We start from the raw sequence: 17,420 nt of genomic DNA on the forward strand, positions 1-17,420 counted from the left end.
ATGGACTAGGGTTGGCAGGGGTCTCCAAGGATGGTGGCTGCTCCCCTGAGGCCAGGGTTGTCTAGAGAGAGGCTTAAGCGTTGCTGCCGTCTCCTGGGAAAGACAGGGCCATCCCCTAGCTCCTGGAGACCTTGGATTGATGGAAGAGGTCCCCAGGGGAACCAAGGCTTCTGGAAACAGGAACCAAATGTATTGACAGATCCTAAAGTGTTTCTTCAAACTCCATCCACCCGCATCCCCAAGGTCCTCCTCCAGGCACGCCAAGAGTTGTTCTCTGGAGAAATCTCTCCTGCCATGGTGCCACTTCCAGCAGAGGAGAGGTAGCTGGTAAGTTACAGTCCGGCCTTGCCCGTGCCAAGGGGCTGCCAGCCCAGCCCCATCAACCCAGGCATTTCTTTCACACCACAATCCACAGGGAGGGCCTCTTTTGACACCCCCCCACCCCATAGGTGAGGACACTCTGGCCCCTCAGGTGAGGGGTTTCAGGGCCGCAGCACCTGCGTGTGGCCCTCAGGTAGCCGCCCCGCCCCCCACAAATGTGCAGTCGTCGCCGTCCAGCTGGACCCTGAAGGGAATGGACTAGGGGTAGAACTTTCTTTGTAAAGTTTTTATTCTTCTGGAGGACTGAAGACGGTTTAGAAAGCAGGTGGGGTAAGGGTGGAGGGTGGGGTGCCCCCCCATGGCCTCCCTCACATCTGCCAACGAAGCCTGGTGGCCCTGAGTCCCCTCCCCCGCAAGCTTCGGAGGTGGCGGACAACTCCCCCCCCATCCCGTTCCTCTCCTCGCGCCCCGCCGCCTCCCAGGCCTCTGCGGGGCTGAACCGGGCGCTGAGGCCCGCTCTTACTGCGAGCCGGGTTGCAGGAAGGGCTGGAGGGCGGGCGGCAGGGAGTCCCCGGCGCTCCTGCACGGACGCCCCGGGCGCCCCCGGAAACCTCCCAGCCCGCGCCCGCGCCCGCCCCGCGGCCCGGAGGCCGCCCCGCCCCGTCGCCGCCGCCGCCGCCGCCGCCGCCAGTCCGCCGCTCCGCCGCCGCCATGGGCCGGGCCCCGCGGGGTGAACGCGAGCCGCCCGGCCCCCGGCCCGGCCCTGACCCTGCCGCGGCGCCGCCCGCACCCCGCCGCGCCCGCGCCCTGGCGCTGCTCGGGGCCCTGCTCGCCGCCGCCGCCGCCGCCGCCGCCGCCCGAGCCTACGCCCGCCACAACGAGGCCCAGGCGGCCGCGCGGCAGGTCCGGCCCCGGGGTGGGAAGGGCGGGCGCGGGGCTCGCGGGGGGTCCTGGGCTCGGGGGGGGGGGGGTCGGGTCCCAGGGTGGGCACTGGGAGGAGGCGGGGGAAGGGGTCCGGAGGGGGTGGGGGTGTCGGAGGGGGCGGTGGGGGGACTCCGAGGGAGGGGGGAGGGGACCGGGAGGCCGGGTTAGGGGAAGGGGCGGGATGGAAAGTAGGGAGCGGTGGGCCGGGGAGGGTGGCATGAAAGGGCCGGACAAGGGGTGTTGAGCCGACTTGGGAGGACTGTGCAGAAAGGCCAGAACACTGGCCCAGCGTGAGGCAGGGCCTGGGACAGACCCGAGGGGCGGTCCCAGCAGTGGCTTGGACAGCGGGAGTGAAGCTGGGACTGGGGAGAGTCTGGCGGTGGCCCGGGCAGTGCTGGGGGAACAGGGGAGGACATTGGTGGAAGAATGTGACATGGGGACGGGGCAGATAGAAGACTAGCACAGCCTTGGGCCTAGTGGATAGTGGATGAAGGAGCAGAGTGAAGCAAGGCCCAGCAGGGACCGGGAGGTGGCTGCGGCCCCGGGTCGGTGCAGAGGTGACATTAGGAAGGGTGGACTGGGAAGTGTTGGGAGAACTGAGGAAGATGGTGCTGGGCACTGCCCCCTCCATCTATTTGGGACCCCAGCTGGGTATCCAAATGGTGCTCAATGGAGCCCCTTCCTCTGAAGCAGGAGTCCGCGCTGAAGGCCCTGGGGGCAGAAGGCCTCTTTCTCTTTTCCTCCTTGGACACAGACCAGGATATGTACATCAGCCCCGAGGAGTTCAAGCCCATTGCTGAGAAGCTGACAGGTACCAGGAGGGGCTGGGGCCTGGGGAGGGGGGCACCTGAGTCATGGCCCTCAGCTTCTTGGCCACTGTGTCTGCTCTGAGCAGGAAGGCTACCTGGAAAGGGAGATGAGGGACCCTGGCAGCCCTGGGGTCCTCTCTGCTCTGACCCTTCCCAGCTGGTGGTTCAGGCGAGCTGCCCCGGCGCCACCTGAGCCCATCTCAAGGGCAAATACTAGTTAACACCCCCTGACCGCTTCTAGACGTGACCTGAAGCTCTTCACATGAGTTCTCTCTTTAATCTTCGCAGTGTCCTAGGAAATAGCTACTGTCCTAATTCCCCTGTTTACAGCTGGGGAGACTGAGGCACAGGGAGGTGCAGAGCCGGGATTAGAACCGGGGCCATCTGGCTCCAGATCTTGCACCAGTTCACAGGTTTGAGGATTAGAGAGAAAATGTGCAGAGTGACCAGTAGACAGTAGCTGCTCAGTAGACAGGAAGGAGCTCTTCCCAGTATTATTAATGACTAAACTCTTGCTTCAGTGTTGGATTTCTAGCCTGTCCCGGTGAAAACATTTTTATCTAGTTATAATCAGTGTTTGTTTGTTTGTTTGTTTGTTTTAAAGATGAGGTGCTGAAATAATCTCACGAATTATTAAATGTTTCTCTCATGGTATCACCAACACCCCAACCTCTGTGTCCATTTCTCTCCAATGTCTTATGACATCTCTTGAATTTGGGATCTTGTTATCTGAGTAGCTGGGTGTAAGTAGGTCAATAGATGGGAAAGGCAAGGAAGAGATGCCCAGAGGCCAGTGATGGGCCTTCTGTGTCTCAGGGTGGGGGTTGGGTAGGTTGGCCACTTGCTGGTCCAGTGACCAGTCCCTGCCAGAAGAGGAGGCTCAGATAAAAAATGCAAATTTGCTGGAGCAGATGTGGGTCAGTGGCTCTCAGTGGCATTGAGTTTGGCAGTGAAGGCAGATGGGCAGGTAAACAGGTCAGCCTCACGTGCCTTGGCCTTGACCTCTTATTCTGCAAACACTTTGTAGAACATCTACTCAGCCACCTCCTTGTCCTCTTTTGTGGACAGAGGGAGTGAGTTCCCTCAAAATGACATGTTGGCTCGAAGGCACTAGTAATTTTTTTCACATAAATCTTTGTTTCCCTCCCTTACCACCTCGGCCGCTAGGAGTACAAGACTGGACCAAGTTTTGAGAAAAGAAAACATAAAATAAAAAAGCCCAAAACTTCAAATCTATGTAGGAAACAGAAGCAGCTTGTCTGGTTGGCACAGTTATGAGTGTGTTTAATTTTCTTTCTATCTTAAAAGTTTTATGAATTGTCTGTGATGAGTTACTTAGAAGTCAGGAAATAAAACTTTATGAAAAAAACTAAAAGGCCATAACATGCTGGACATGGGTATTAATAATTATCTGTGATAAGAGTAAAATATTTGAAAAAGCAAGACAGAAGAATAAGCTTGCACATTCTAACTGTTCCCTTCCTCTGAGGTTTCCAGATTGCTCTTTGGCAGGTTTTGCAACATCAGCTTACAAATGTAGAAATAACTGATTTCTTCAGAAAAGGGCTTTGCATGAGGAGCTGTTGGGGTGTGCTGACTAAAAGCACAGCTTCCTGACTCTAGCCTCTTAGGATTCTGACTCAGTAGGTTTGAGGAGGATTCTGGGCGTATGCAGTTTAGAAAGGCATCCCAAAGGATTCTGATGATTCCTATTTAAGAATCTTTCTGAATGCTCCCAGGGGGCCTGTCAGCTTGCCAGAAGATGGCAGGCAACATTTTTGTCCCACCGACCTGCCCGGGGACAGCAGCCATGACAAGCATTGCCACTATCTTGCCCCTTAGAGGTGTCTGGGTCTCTTCCCTCCCACCAGTCACCCCTTTGGAAAGAGGCTTCTTTTCTCCCCAAACCTTCATCAGGACTCCCTCCACACTCCCTCCAGACTGGGCATACCTCGGGCCAGAAAAGGCCTGAGAAATCAAGGTCATCCCCTTCTTGATGGCGTTGCTGTCTCTCTCAGAGCTTAATAACACCAAGACAGTTCTGTTCCTTGCTTTCATTTGTTCTCTGTGGTTTTCTTCTCTTCAAGAGGCCCCCAGAACAGGGACGTGCAGGGCAGCATGGCCTTGATTGCCCATGTAGGAAAACCAGAGGGGCTGACGGATTTACCCCAGAAACGGAGCTGACCTCGGCCTGGAGCAGAGCAGATGAGGCCCAGCCTGTGCCTTCTCTTCTCCACACCCCAGGCAGTAGCTTCTCTTTGGTGCTGGGACCCCAGCCACTGGGAGAGGCAGCCGCCTTGCCCAGGTGCTGCCCTTGGTGGGCTCAGCACCAAGTTCATCTCGGACTCAGTTCATAGAACGTAGGGAACCGGGCCAACCAGCCAGCCTGGCCCGGGGTGAAGTCAGAAGAATTTGGTTTGAGCCCTAGCTCCACGGCCTCCTAAACCTGAATCCTCTGGTAGTAGTTGACACAGCTCAAGTTTATTATGGGTTCACTCTCTACCAAACCTGGTGCTAACAGCATGCGGATTATCTCATCCAATCCTCGGAACAAGCCACTGGCCAAATCGCACAGCTGGTGAAGGGCTGTGTCCCTCACAGGACCGAGATCATCTGGATCCTGAGCCTTTAAGGAAGCGGAGTCTCTGAGATCACAATGCCCTCAGAAGAGGGTCATGGTTGATCGTGGGTTTAGAGGAAAACAAGCCTGGGTTTGAATCCCGACCCCCCACCCCCACCCCACTCCCTAGCTGTGTGACCTTTGGGAAGTGACTTCACCTCTCTGAGCCTCCACTCTCTCATGTGTAAAATGGTCTTGGTAATGATGTTATTGTTTGCCTCTCGGGACTACTATGAAACTAAAATGTGATACTTACTGGTTGTTACTTTGGTCATCGTTACCCATTACTCCAGCTCTAAGCCTGCCTGGCTCCCTTAAATCACTTTCCGGTGCAGGTGGGGGCGGGAGGGTGGACTTCTGCAGAGAAGAGAGGGCCTGCAGCCGGAGGGCCGGACCCCTCTCCAGCAACTGTGCCTCCCAGGGTCAACGCCTGCGGCCAGCTATGAAGACGAGGAGCTGCCCCTTGACCCCAGCGAGGAGACGCTCACCATAGAAGCCCGATTCCAGCCTCTGATCCCGGAGTCCATGACCAAGAGCAAAGACGGGTTCCTGGGGGTGAGTGTGAGTGGGGGGCGGTGGAGGCTGCCCGCAGGTGGGACCGCAGACACAGGACCATCTGCGCGCCCTCACCTCCTGAGAATAGGCTCTGCTTCTCTTTGCCTCTTCCCTGCCTGCCTTTATTAGCTGCCCTCTGTGCCCCCAGTGTGCCAGACCCTGGGGGGTCCAGAAATGGTGTGATGCTGACCCTGGGGTTTGAGACACAGTCTGGTGCAGGAGGGATAAGCATGAGCCCCGGAAGAAGAGATCCGGACTGGCTTCCTGGAGGCAGTGCCATGTGGTAGAGACATGGCAGGAGGAGGGGGCCAGGGGAGGCAGAGGCAGAAGAGGAGGCAGCGCAGGCCCTGGAGGCAGGATTGAGGTAGGAGCCTCAAGTAGGGACATTACTTTCCTCAAGTCGGTCTGGCCCCCACCCCAACCCCGCCCCAGGCTGTGAGTTTCTTGAGGGTCGAGGCCTGTGACGCATAACCTCTGTGTTTCTGTGCTTCCTCAGCAACGCCCCCCCACAACCTGACGGGTGCTATGCTGATCTCTGATGAACCAAACCAGAGGTTCAGCCCCAGCAGGGGGTCGTGGGATGGGGGAGGGTGCCTGACAAAAGCTCTCCTGAGTGGCTCTGCCCCCACCTGAGGCCTCCTGGCCGAGGTCTCAAGCCCATCCTGGCCCCAGGCACCCCCACACCCTGCCTGCCTTCCCCGCCCTCCCCCCTCAGCTTGCTCCGTTCCAGCCCCTCCAGATGTCCAGGCTTTCTTCCAGCTGTGGGCCTTCTTGGATGCTGTTCCCTCTCCCAGGAGCAACTTTTCTGCTTAGTCCAGCCCACACCTACTCACTTTTGGTCTCCCGTGAAAGGCCACCTTGGCATGAACAGAGATCTGGAAGCAGGAAGTGCCGGGCCAGTCGCCTGCGGACAGAGAACTGGTGCGGCTGGACCCAGAGCCCATGGGACACAGGCAGGGGCGTCCTGTCAGTGGGCCTGGACGAGAAGTCGCCAGACTGCAAAGGGCCTTCGTTGCCTGACTTTGGCCTTCATTCTGTAGCAGCAAATTACCAAAGCAGATTTTGAAATAGGAGGGCTCCCTCGTTAGCTGCTCGGATGCTCCGCAGCCTGGGGAGAAATGGGGGCGAGAAGACTGGTTCTCAGGGGGGAGGAGGAGGCAGTCGGGGGAGGCAGTGAGGGGAGGCAGTGGTGATTCCTAGGATAGCCTAGAGGATGCTGGCAAAGGAAGGAAGACAGGGCATGGCTACTAATGGAAAGCAGGGGAGGGAAGTGGAGGGGGAACTCAGGCTTCTGGATGGTGACCAAGCACAGGGTGGGCCATTTGCCCCATGGGGACCAGAGGAGGGAATGGGTCTGGTGGGGAGCGAATGAGCTCAGTCTGGACACACTGAAGTCGAGGCGCCTGGGGCTGTCCAGGGGGACAGTCCAGTAAGTGAGGTTGGAAACACAGGTTTGGTTTCCCACAGAGCATCTGGGGAGGGAAGGCTGGCAGGGAGACTTGGTGGTAGAAGTTGTCCGAATAGATGAGTCCCCCCTCCGCCCGCCGCCCCACCAGAGCCGTGAGGACAGGGCGGGACTGGTGGGGTGCCAGGGCACAGCTGCACTTGGAGATGGGTCAGGAGCAGCTCTCCATAGAGCGCAGCCCCCTTTGTGGGCAGCTCTCCTGTGGGGTGGCAGGATCCCATGGGTAAGGCGGCTCCCCCTGGTGCAGCACAGCCTGCCCAGCTTGGAGACCCCCCGCCTGTTCAGTCTTCTTGGGGGTAGCTCCAAGGACCTCCCTTCTCCAGGCAGGCCAGGCCCCCCACCACCATGAAGGCAGGGAAGGGAGAGGGAGCCTCATGCCCTCGGACACCTGGCAGCTTCCTGGTGGCGGAGCACCCCTGAAGGGGCCCAGAACATGCTGTCCTCCCGGCTGACGCCTTCGCCACCCCCGCCGGCATCCTGCCTGTGGCGGCAAGGGGTGCTGAAGGGGCAGCTGCCAGCTTAGGATGTGCCCTGGGACCTGCCTTGGTGGCCCAGAGGTGGGGACAGATGGGCCTGTCCCGCGCTTCAGCTCCCCTGATGGTGACGGGGCCTTCCTGACAGGGAAACAGCTGAGGGACGCCGGGCATGCCAGGTGCCCAGCCGCGTGGTACAGGGCACTCTCCAGGGGAGACCTTCCTTCCCCTTCTCGGCAGGCGCATCCTGCTCCTTATCCCACAGATTTCCCCCAAAAGGTGGTATCCACCTCACTCCTCAGACTTCTCTCCAAAGCCTCCTCAGTGGGATATGAGCCCCAGGAGGAGACTTGGAGAGAAGGCCGGGGAGAAGGCAAGGCTGTGGAGGGGGTGGCAGGCGGTGGCACTCAGGCCAGCTGGCACAGAGGCAGGAGGCAGGACCATGTGTCCGTGAGGCCTGGAACCGTGGGACTGGGCTTGACGAGGGAGGGAAGAGGCCAGCAGGACCCCTGCACAGAGCCTCCGCCTCCTGTGCCTCCCCCTACGCCAGTCCCAGCTGGCCCTGTCGCTCTGGCCTGGGCTGTGCCTGAGGCGGCCAAGGGGGTGCTGCTGGGGGCCGGGGCGCTGAGGGGAGCCTGGGCTCTGGCAGGACAGTGCCCGGCCTCTGGCCATCCCCAGGACGAAAGCATCCCTGGGTCTCACGCCTCCCTTCACTTGTGGGCTGGCTCAGGGCTTCAGGGAGACCGCCCGCATGCATGGTGCTGGGACTCCCCCCCCCCCCCCCCCCCCGCCCATTGTGGTTCTCGGCACCCCAGAGCTCTGACTTTTCCCCGCCCCAGGTCTCCCGCCTGGCCCTGTCCGGCCTCCGCAACTGGACGACTGCAGCCTTGCCAAGCGCGGTGTTCGCCGCCCGCCACTTCCGGCCCTTCCTGCCCCCCCGGGGCCAGGTGGAGCTTGGGGAGCCCTGGTGGATCGTCCCCAGCGAGCTGAGCGTCTTCACCGGCTACTTGTCCAATAACCGCTTCTACCCACCACCGCCCAAAGGCAAAGAGGTGAGGGCCGCCCACAGTGAGCCCTGGCGGGTGGGGGGTTCCCCCAATGCTGCAGCCCCAGCTAGGCACGACCCCCTCTGTCTCTGCCCCGCACCGGCTCAGCGCCTGGACCTCGGCCCCCTCTCAGGGCCCCTGGCCTGCAGGCCCAGAGCGCCCCTGGGGGATCCGGACCCAGCCAGCTGACACGGGTCTTCACTGCACCCCCCGCCCCCCAGGTCATCATCCACCGGCTCCTGAGCATGTTCCACCCGCGGCCTTTTGTGAAGACGCGCTTTGCCCCTCAGGGGGCCGTGGCCTGCCTGACGGCCATCAGCGACTTCTACTACACTGTCATGTTCCGGTGTGTAGCCCTTGGACACCCCTCCTGGCCTCTCAGCCAGGCTGGGGACCCCAGCGAAGCATGGAAGGGCAGTCCCCGTCCAGAAGTCCCCAGGGCCACCACGTCCCACCCTCTGGCCTTGGGCAAGCGAAGTTGGCTCTCTGGGCCTCGGTTTCCTCATCTGTGGATCGGGGGGTGGCCTCCTCCTGGGGGCAGGGGAAAGCTTGGGACATGCTTAGCAGGAAGCTGGCAGCCCTGATTGTTATCCACCCAGAAGGGGGCATGTAGGCGCTGTGACGCCAGCACGCACACAGCCTGGGAGCTGTGAGGCCTCAGAGGAGGGCTGGTCAAGTGAGGCCGGCGGGGAAGGCTGCGTGTGACCCGGTCCCTGAGGATGGGCAGCGCTTGGAAGGCCTCGTGGCTTCTCCCTGCCCCACACATTCTCCCTCCTACCCTGCCCAGCCCCGTCCTCCCCTGGAGAGTCTGGCCAAGGGCTCCCCAGCTTGGGCACCTAAGCAGCAAGGTGGGCCGTGGCTCAGCAGGGGCTGCTCCCAGCCAGGCTCCTTTACCCCCAGGATCCACGCCGAGTTCCAGCTCAGCGAGCCGCCTGACTTCCCCTTCTGGTTCTCACCTGGCCAGTTCACGGGCCACATCATTCTCTCCAAAGATGCCACTCACATCCGAGACTTCCGGCTCTTCGTGCCCAACCACAGGTGGGAGCCTTGGCCCCAAACCAGCCCTGCACCCCGCTGTAGTTGGCCCCACTCTCCCCCTCTCCCAGCTCCAGGAGCTCAGGTGCAGGAGCCCAGAGGCCCCCTCCGTCTCTTCCCTTCCTTTGCTTCCCAGAGGCACCTCTCTTGGAAGGGGCCTAGAGCTGACCCAGGAGCAGGCAGCTTGAGGCGAGGGGAGGTGGGTCATTCCATCATCTGACAACCATGTCCCAGTTGGCCTGGATGGCCTGGATGGCCAGCTCTGTGCCTGGGACCCAGTGCAGCAGACTGTCCCCCAAGCAGGAGCCTAACACCCTCACACTGGTGACAGACTTCCCACAGACCCATGACCACAGCCTGTGCACAGCCCCTGAGTGCTGGCAGCTGGGCAGGGACTAGAGTCCAGGAAGCCTTCCCAGAGGAAGAGACATGGAAGTAGAGACCTGGATGAGGCAGGAGAGGGGGGTGAGGAGGGTTTAGCCAGGCAACGGGAGCAGCGCATGTGGTCCTGGGGGCAGGCCCTGACTGCCTGCAGTTGCTCCCACAGGCCCCGGGGGTGGAGGGAAGGGCCTTTCGGGAGGGCTCCATGCCAGCCACCTGCCTGCGTGCCCCGCCGACTTAGGGTCAGCCTCTTGTCCGGCGAGCATGGGACGAGAAGGCCTGGCTTCATGTCTTTCCAGATTCCTCCCTGATAGCAAGTGGCTGCCTAGTGGGTCTGAGTGACCCAGGACAGGGACAAGAGCTTGGCTGGGAGCTGAGAGCCCCAAAGTTAAGTCTCCACCGTGGCATGGCTGTGGGCAGGGCCCTGGCCTTCTCTGGGCCTGTTTCCTCATCTGCTAGATAGGAGAATGGCTCCTGGGCACGAATGAAGGGATTGTTGGCAGAGCCTGGGAAGAGAAAGTTACCCCCAGGAGCAGGAGTGGTTTCCTTCCCCTTCCTCAGCAAGCAAGTCCCCCTCCCCACCTGGACTGCACAGGCTCAGCCCGGAGGACATCTGCCTGCACCCCAGGAGTGGAGGTGGGGGTCCTGTTTTGATGAAACAGAGCAGAGGCAAATGACCAGCCCCAGGACCGGCTGCTCCTGAGCCTGTCTCCAGGACCACGCGGCTGCCGACCTCCTCCCGCACCTGCTCATCCCACCCCAGGAGGTCGGCTGTCGGTCCTGGGGCGCCCTCATGTGGCCAATCTGCAGATGGCATGTGGTGGGGCCAGACTTCAGCCCGGGAGGCCGGCTCAGGGAGGCAGGCACCAGGCTCTCATGCCTGACCCTCTCTGTGTCCTAGGGGAGACACTGATGATGTTTCCACTTCAAAAAGCCATAGGCAGCATGTGAGACACGGCTGTGAAAGCCCTTTGTGAACTTTAAGGGGTTGGGCCCGCTGAACGTGGTGTGGCTGCTGTGCTTCCAAAGAGGCAGCCCAGGGACAGAAGAAGGCCCAGGCTCTGCGGTCAGAGTCCCAATGGCCCCAAGACCTTGGGTTCATCTTATCAAGCCTCAGTGTTCTCATCTGTAAAATGGGGAGGGTTGTGTGCTCTCAGAGAAGGTTGACGTGGCCCTTGGTGATGAAGGTGTTCTTCCCCTTCCCCACCTCCCTGCCAGGTCTCTGAACGTGGACATGGAGTGGCTGTATGGGGCCAGTGAGAGCAGCAACATGGAGGTGGACATTGGCTACATCCCCCAGGTGAGCACACAAAGGGCCCTGACCCAGGTCCGCAGGGCTGGGGGCCACAGGCAGTCCGGGTAAAGGATAGAGCTCCTGCTGGGCTGAGGCCAGCTGTCCCCAAAGCAGGTTTCTGGGACTCCACCTGATCTACATGTTGGCACAGAAAAGCCAGCAGCTACCATCAGCCCTCATGTGGCCTCATGCGGTCGAAGGAGCCCTGGACAGACCCTGAATCTGTCCCAGACTCACCGCAGCCTGGCGGTGGCCCTGCCCTGGGCCTCAGTTCCTCCACTTTTGCCTTAAGTGGGGTATCTTTGAGGGTCCGTCGAGGATTCCTGCCCATCTCTGAGATAACCTCACTGATGGCACCCTCTCCTGATCCGGGACCTAGATGGAGCTGGAGGCCCTGGGCCCGTCGGTGCCCTCCATGATCCTGGACGAGGACGGCAACATGATCGACAGCCGGCCGCCCTCAGGGGAGCCGCTCCAGTTTGTGTTTGAGGAGATCAAGTGGCAGCAGGAGCTGAGCTGGGAGGAGGCTGCCCGGCGCCTGGAGGTGGCCATGTACCCCTTCAAGAAGGTGGGCCTGGATGGGAGTGTGGCCGGAGCTGGGGGAACAGTGGGGGGGGCACCCCATTCCAGGCTGGGTACACGGCTTGCTGCTGAGACCACCGCCCTGCCTGGCCCAGCCTGTACAGTGGCGCCTCTTTTTTGCCATTCCAAACTTGGCAGGAGGCATCTCCTGGCCCAGCCCATTTCTCTCTCTCTCACTTTCACACACACATGCACACACACACACACACACACACACACACAGAGTTTGTAGCACGCACAGTTACACACTCACACCACAAACACACATGTCCCACACAGCTCCTGAGGAGGAACCTAGCTGCACACAGTAACTTCTCTGTGTTTCCCTTTGGCCCCAGGTCACCTATCTGCCATTCACTGAGGCCTTCGACCAAGCCAAGGCCAAGAACAAGCTGGTGCACTCCATTCTGCTGTGGGGGGCCCTGGATGACCAGTCCTGCTGAGGTGAGGGAGACCCCGCCAGGCTGAGAGAGTGGGGGAGACATCCCACCTGGTAGGATACAGGAGGCTCCGAGACCAACGGGGCTGTCCCATCGGGGCATGGGGGCCTTGGGGACTACACAGGGCAGGGTTGTGGGGGTCTTCTGCGCTGAGCTCAGAAGAAGCGGCCATTCACAGTAGGAAGAGCCCCACTCAGCCATCTGCAGCGCAGAGACCTTGGCCGAGTGGTTTCCCCACCCTGAGCCTTAGTTTTCTAGCGCTAATACGCTTACCCCCCAGAGTTGTGAAAATGGGCATAAGAGCGCCTGTGCTCCGTGAAGTGTTGCACACAAATAAGAGAGAAAACAGTGCCAGAGGCTGGCCATACGTTCACTTATTCAGAAGATGCACCCAAGAATCTATGGGATACAGAGATTGGGGGTGTCTGACAGCAGGTACAAAGATGAGTAAGACCGTACCCCTGCCTGCATCCAGTCGGTCCACAAACACTCCAGGGACCCCCTGTGCCAGGCCCATCGGCTGGGTGCTAGGAGTCATGTCAGAAGTGGTCCCTGTCCTTGGGGAGCCATGTGTGTAGAAGATGGGTGTCGAATGAGGACAAGCGTGGTGAGTGTCACACGGGGTAAGGTTCAGGGTGGCACAAGACCGGGGAGGCGTCTCAGAGACAGTGACCGTAGCTGAGATTTCCGAGGAGGAGCAGAAGTTTATCAAGAGGCAGGAGGAAAGGAGTTTTAGGTAGAATAACCTAGGCAGAGGCCTTGGGTCCTAAAGTTTAGTGAATTTAAGAAGCTGTCACTGTCTGCAGGTCCCTGGGCTGAGGCTGCTGTCCATCTGTCTGCCTCCCCTCAGTCCCCCCACCAACCCATCTCAGCCCAGGACGCCCCAATGTCGCTGACTGTAATCACAGCGACCCTCTACTTAGCACCTACCCTGCGGCAGGCTCTTTGAATCTGTTACTTTACTGGGACAGCCCTACAGCCCATGAGCGTTGTTGCTTCTGGAAAACCCAGTAAGGCCCATGGGATGGCCTCACCCTTCTGGCCTTGCTGTTCCCCTGAAAAGGTTCAGGGCGGACTCTCCGGGAGACTGTCCTGGAAAGTTCGCCCATCATCGCCCTCCTCAACGAGAGCTTCATCAGCACTTGGTCCCTGGTGAGGGAGCTGGAAGACCTGCAGGTCAGTGGCAGGGGGGTGGGAACAGCCCCACGGGAGCCCCGGGGACAGGGCCCGTAGCGGAGGCATCAGGAGTGTGCCACGTGTCCCCACAGGACAGCCAGGAGAACCCATCCCACAAGAAGCTAGCTGACCTGCACCTGGAGAAGTACAGCTTCCCTGTGGAAATGATGATCTGTCTGCCCAACGGCACCGTGGTAGGCCGTCCCCGGTACCTTCCCCTAGTCGGGCCAGGCCACGTGGGGCAGGGGAAGCCGCAAGCCAGCCAGGGACATGGACTTAGAGACTTCAGGCTTCCCGGCTGGCTCCCCCGCTTCCTGCTGTTCTAGCCGGTCTGAGCCTCCCTTGTGCCCACCTGTAAAATAGGAATTGTCACACCCACTCTGCCTGCCTTATACAGGGGTTGAGACACTCCCACGAGAAGGGGGACCTCTACAGCCCTTTGGGGACTGGGAAGCCAGGAGCACAGGCTAGCAGCAGAATGGATAGGAACGTGGCATGGGAGGGAAAGCTCACCCTGGACCACTGTGGCCAGCTCTGGGATGGAAGGACAAAGGGGCCAGGCCTCGTGACAAGCAGAGAGGACCAAGGGGCCCCAGGCTAAGCCAAGCCGCAAGACCCTACCTCTCCCCAGGGGCTCCGAGAAGCTCTCACACACAGCCTTTCACTGGGGTCTCATGCCGCTTTGGGAGAGGAAAGATCACGGGTGCCCATTTTACAAACAAGGAAACTGAGGCTCAAGAAGGTCCAGAGACTTGGTGGAAGTTGAACGTTTAAGAAGTGCAGCTGGTTTTGAAACCGGGCCTGCATGTGAGCCTCAGTCTCCTGCCCCTTACCCTTTGAGTCCCGAGGGACAGTTAGTGTGGGACTGAAGGCTGTGCGAGGGTCATCAGCTTCCCCAGGCTCTCAACAGGGGGAGCAAGAGTTGAGGCTGGCCGGGAAGAGGGCCACTGGCTCACTGGCGCTCAGCCTGGTGGGGCCCGGCCCTGGCAGAGCCCCGGCATCATGGAGCCGGGCCGGACAGAACTCAGCCTGGGGACCGTGCTGTCCCGCTTGTCCACTTGTTTCTTGGCTCGTGTGCCGGGCACCTGCCCTTAAGGAGCTGGCCAGCCAGGGTGAGAGGCAGCGGGGGAAGCAGGCACACACAGAGCAGGGGAATTTTGGCGGAAGGGAGTGTGGAGTTCAGGGTCGCAGGAGCAGAGGAGAAGAGGGGGTGGGGGGTGGGGTGGGGGAAGGGGAGAGGTGTTAGGTTCTCGGCAGTAGATGGGGTGTGGGAGAGCTTGCAGACTTGCAGAGCTTGTGTGCCCAGATATGGCAGGGGGGAAGGGCCAGACCTCTCGCTCTCCTCACCCAGCCCCTCTCCCAGGTCCACCACATTAATGCCAACTACTTCTTGGACATCACCTCCATGAAGCCCGAGGATGTTGAGAACAACATCTTCAGCTTCTCATCCACCTTTGAAGACCCGTCCACAGCCACCTATATGCAGTTCCTGAAGGAGGGCCTTCGGCGTGGCCTGCCCCTCCTCCAGCCCTAATGCGCCCTCAGGCCATCGGAGACCAGGGGGGAGAGCGGGGAGCTGACAGAAAGGCTTTCAGTGCTGAAGCCAGGCCCCTCTGGCCCGGAGCCTGTGGTCCTCGCACTCCCACCCCTGCCACTCCCAGGCTGCCCATGGGACCTGAGGTCAATGAGGGGGAGACAGGGGGGCGCCTGGGCTGACTGGACGGGTGAGCCTCTGGCTCCAGATGCCACCATTAGCCCTTTACTACCCTCATGGTTCCAGAAGCTGCTCAGGATACCGGAAACAGGGCCTTGGGTCATCTCCCTGGACCTCACCCGCTTAGGCACATAGTCCAGGTCCTTGTGGGGTGAAGATCAGGGAGGAGTGGTGCTAGGAAGACTGGGCCACCTCTCTCTCCTTACAGCCCCCACCTCCCAGAAGAAACATCAGGGGACCCTGGCCTGGGGGCTAAGGAAAGTTTGCCCGGGAAGCACTCTTGTTTGGAGCCTCCTTCCTGGCTGTCTTCCTCTGCCTGGTGTCCCCCCGTGGGGTGAGTTTGAGTTGGAGACAGCCTTCTGGAGGTTCAGGGCAAAGCCATCCTTCAGAAGGAAAATCCGCTGTACCCAGGACCTCAGCTGCCCACACACTCAGTCCAACCTAATGATAGGAACCCAGCCCCTACTTTGGGACTTGCTGGAGGCCGGCTGTCTGGAGAGGGTCACTGTGAAGTAAGCTTCTGCTCTTAGCAAGGGAGGCCATTGAGGGGTTCCTGAGGCCCAGGGCCAAGGCACCCCCAAGTGCCTACCCCAGCAAGGGTCACAGTGGGACGATGGAGCCCGCATCCCGCCCCTCAGACTCTGGCTCCACAGAAGTATAGCTCAGCCAAAGAACACAGCCCACCCCACCCCCACCCCAGCTGGTGCTGCCCCAGCTGTCGGGGCAGCCCAGACCAGCCCAGACCAGCTTGCCCACCACCGAGTGGCCACTGACCCTCCTTGGCCTCTCTTAAGGACTTGGTCTACATCCCAACCAACTGACCACAGCCAGTCTTTTTTATATGTGCGGAAAAGTGTTTTTATGTGAAATTTCTCACAGTTTGTAGGTATTTTTGATAACCCCAATGCTGAGGAGAAAGAAGGGGGCCATGTCTTCCCACAGCAGCAGCTCCATGATGGCTGGATCTGAAATCCTAGATGGGTCCAGCTTGATGTCTTTGCAGCTGCACCTCCAGGAAGAAACAGTCCTCTCTTCCTTTTCTTCCAGCTTTTTAAAAAAGGCCAATGTACCCCCAACTCTATCCTTGTCCCCCATTCAGGCCCATGAGTGCTCCTTGGGCTTTCATTAAAGCCTTGGAGCCATGCCTCTCCCCAGCACGTGCCCCCACAGAGGCTCACTCTTAAACCTGGAAGAAGAAGGCAGACATCTCCTCAGACACACTCCCAGGCCTGCCCTCCGCTGAGTTCTCCCGTCTGCCCCCTGAAGTGTCCATTCCGGGCCTTCTCTGTTAACATGACTCATGTTTTCTCATTTAATGCTCCCCAAAAAACTGTGAGGCAGATATTAATTGTTCCCCTGTTGCAGATGAAGAAACTGAGTCTCAGGGAAGTGAAGGGACGTGCCCAAGGTCACCGAGAGGAAGAGATGAGACTCAGCCTGTCTCGATTTTGGAGGGTTTTGTTTTGCACAGCAGCCAACCTCTCCCCCCTGCCCATCTTCACTGAGGTGAAAAAGAAAGCCTCTCAGACCAAAATGTCTCACTCCCCTCTGATCTCCAGACCCGAAGAGGCAGGAGCCAGCAAGCTCAACCAAGTTGTGTCCTTCCGGGAGGCAGTGCTCCCATGCCCCTTACAGGGAGGGGGTGCACCGGAGTCTGTCTGCCAGCTTCCAGGCCTGGGTGGCATAACCAGGCCCATGAGCCACCCAGTGTCAGCAGAGACTCAGCCTCGCCGCCCAGTAGGCTCTTCCCCTTGTGCGGGTCCAGGAGGGCCCGCCGCACACTTGTCCCATGTAAGGCACTGATTGCCTTGGCTTTCTGATCTTCATCTCAAGCCTCTTCCTGACACCCCCCGACCCCCACCGCCACCACAACTGTATCTTGAAGCTTATGGTGGGGGAGGGCCCCCAGCTCACTCCTGTCACCTGTCACTTCCCTCCCCTCCTCACACGTCCTATAATAAAATTGGAGAGACCAGGGTGGTTCTAAGTGCCTTTCCTTTCAATGGGATATTGGTCAGTTCTATCCTTGGTCTGACTCCTCTGTGGGGTTGGCTTAGCAGATGGGCAAGGGTACATGACTGAAATGCCTTTGGGGACTATCTTCTGTCACTGAACATCACTCAAGTGATGTTCTTAAAGTGAGTTTGTGATAGACCTAGTAGTAGAACTTAGTACTGTTTTTAGAATCTGATGAGAAAGATTCTGAAGTTAATTACCCGTTTCTTAGAAACAGAGCCTAAGGTAGGCCTTAGGTAATTTTTTATTTTTATTTTTTAAAGGGAGTACGCTTCAGGAAAAAAACCTGTATAAGAAGAGGTGAAAAAGGGGAGCCTGGCTGGCTCAGTTGCAGGAGCATGTGACTCTTGATCTCAAGCTTGTGAGTTCAAGACCCATGTTGGGTATAAAACTTACTTAAAAAAAAAATCTCGGGGCGCCTGGGTGGCTCAGTGGGTTAAGCCGCTGCCTTCGGCTCGGGTCGTGATCCCAGGGTCCTGGGATCGAGCCCCACATCGGGCTCTCTGCTCAGCAGGGAGCCTGCTTCCCTCTCTCTCTCTGCCTGCCTCTCCATCTACTTGTGGTTTCTC

The 17,420-nt window shown here is 59.4% G+C and overlaps 1 protein-coding gene across 2 annotated transcripts; it reads left to right on the top strand.

The window, feature by feature from the left end:
- Positions 1-783: 783 nt before the first annotated feature.
- SELENON (selenoprotein N) lies at positions 784-16,810 on the top strand. Of its 2 annotated transcripts, none has more exons than XM_059136460.1 (12): positions 784-1,224; positions 1,936-2,056; positions 5,096-5,229; positions 8,007-8,219; positions 8,435-8,559; positions 9,114-9,251; positions 10,848-10,929; positions 11,303-11,491; positions 11,844-11,949; positions 13,009-13,121; positions 13,214-13,315; positions 14,485-16,810. In XM_059136460.1, the coding sequence occupies exons 1-12, from the start codon at positions 1,033-1,035 to the stop codon at positions 14,653-14,655; spliced, it is 1,686 nt and encodes a 561-aa protein (XP_058992443.1). In that variant the 5' UTR covers positions 784-1,032; the 3' UTR covers positions 14,656-16,810. The 2 variants fall into 2 exon arrangements, with proteins under 2 accessions (XP_058992443.1, XP_058992444.1); XM_059136461.1 differs by having other exon boundaries at positions 785-1,224; positions 1,939-2,056.
- The last annotated feature ends 610 nt before the right edge of the window (positions 16,811-17,420 follow it).

This window comes from Mustela lutreola, chromosome 10, assembly GCF_030435805.1.
Source record: "Mustela lutreola isolate mMusLut2 chromosome 10, mMusLut2.pri, whole genome shotgun sequence".
Taxonomy (NCBI): Eukaryota; Metazoa; Chordata; class Mammalia; order Carnivora; family Mustelidae; genus Mustela; species Mustela lutreola.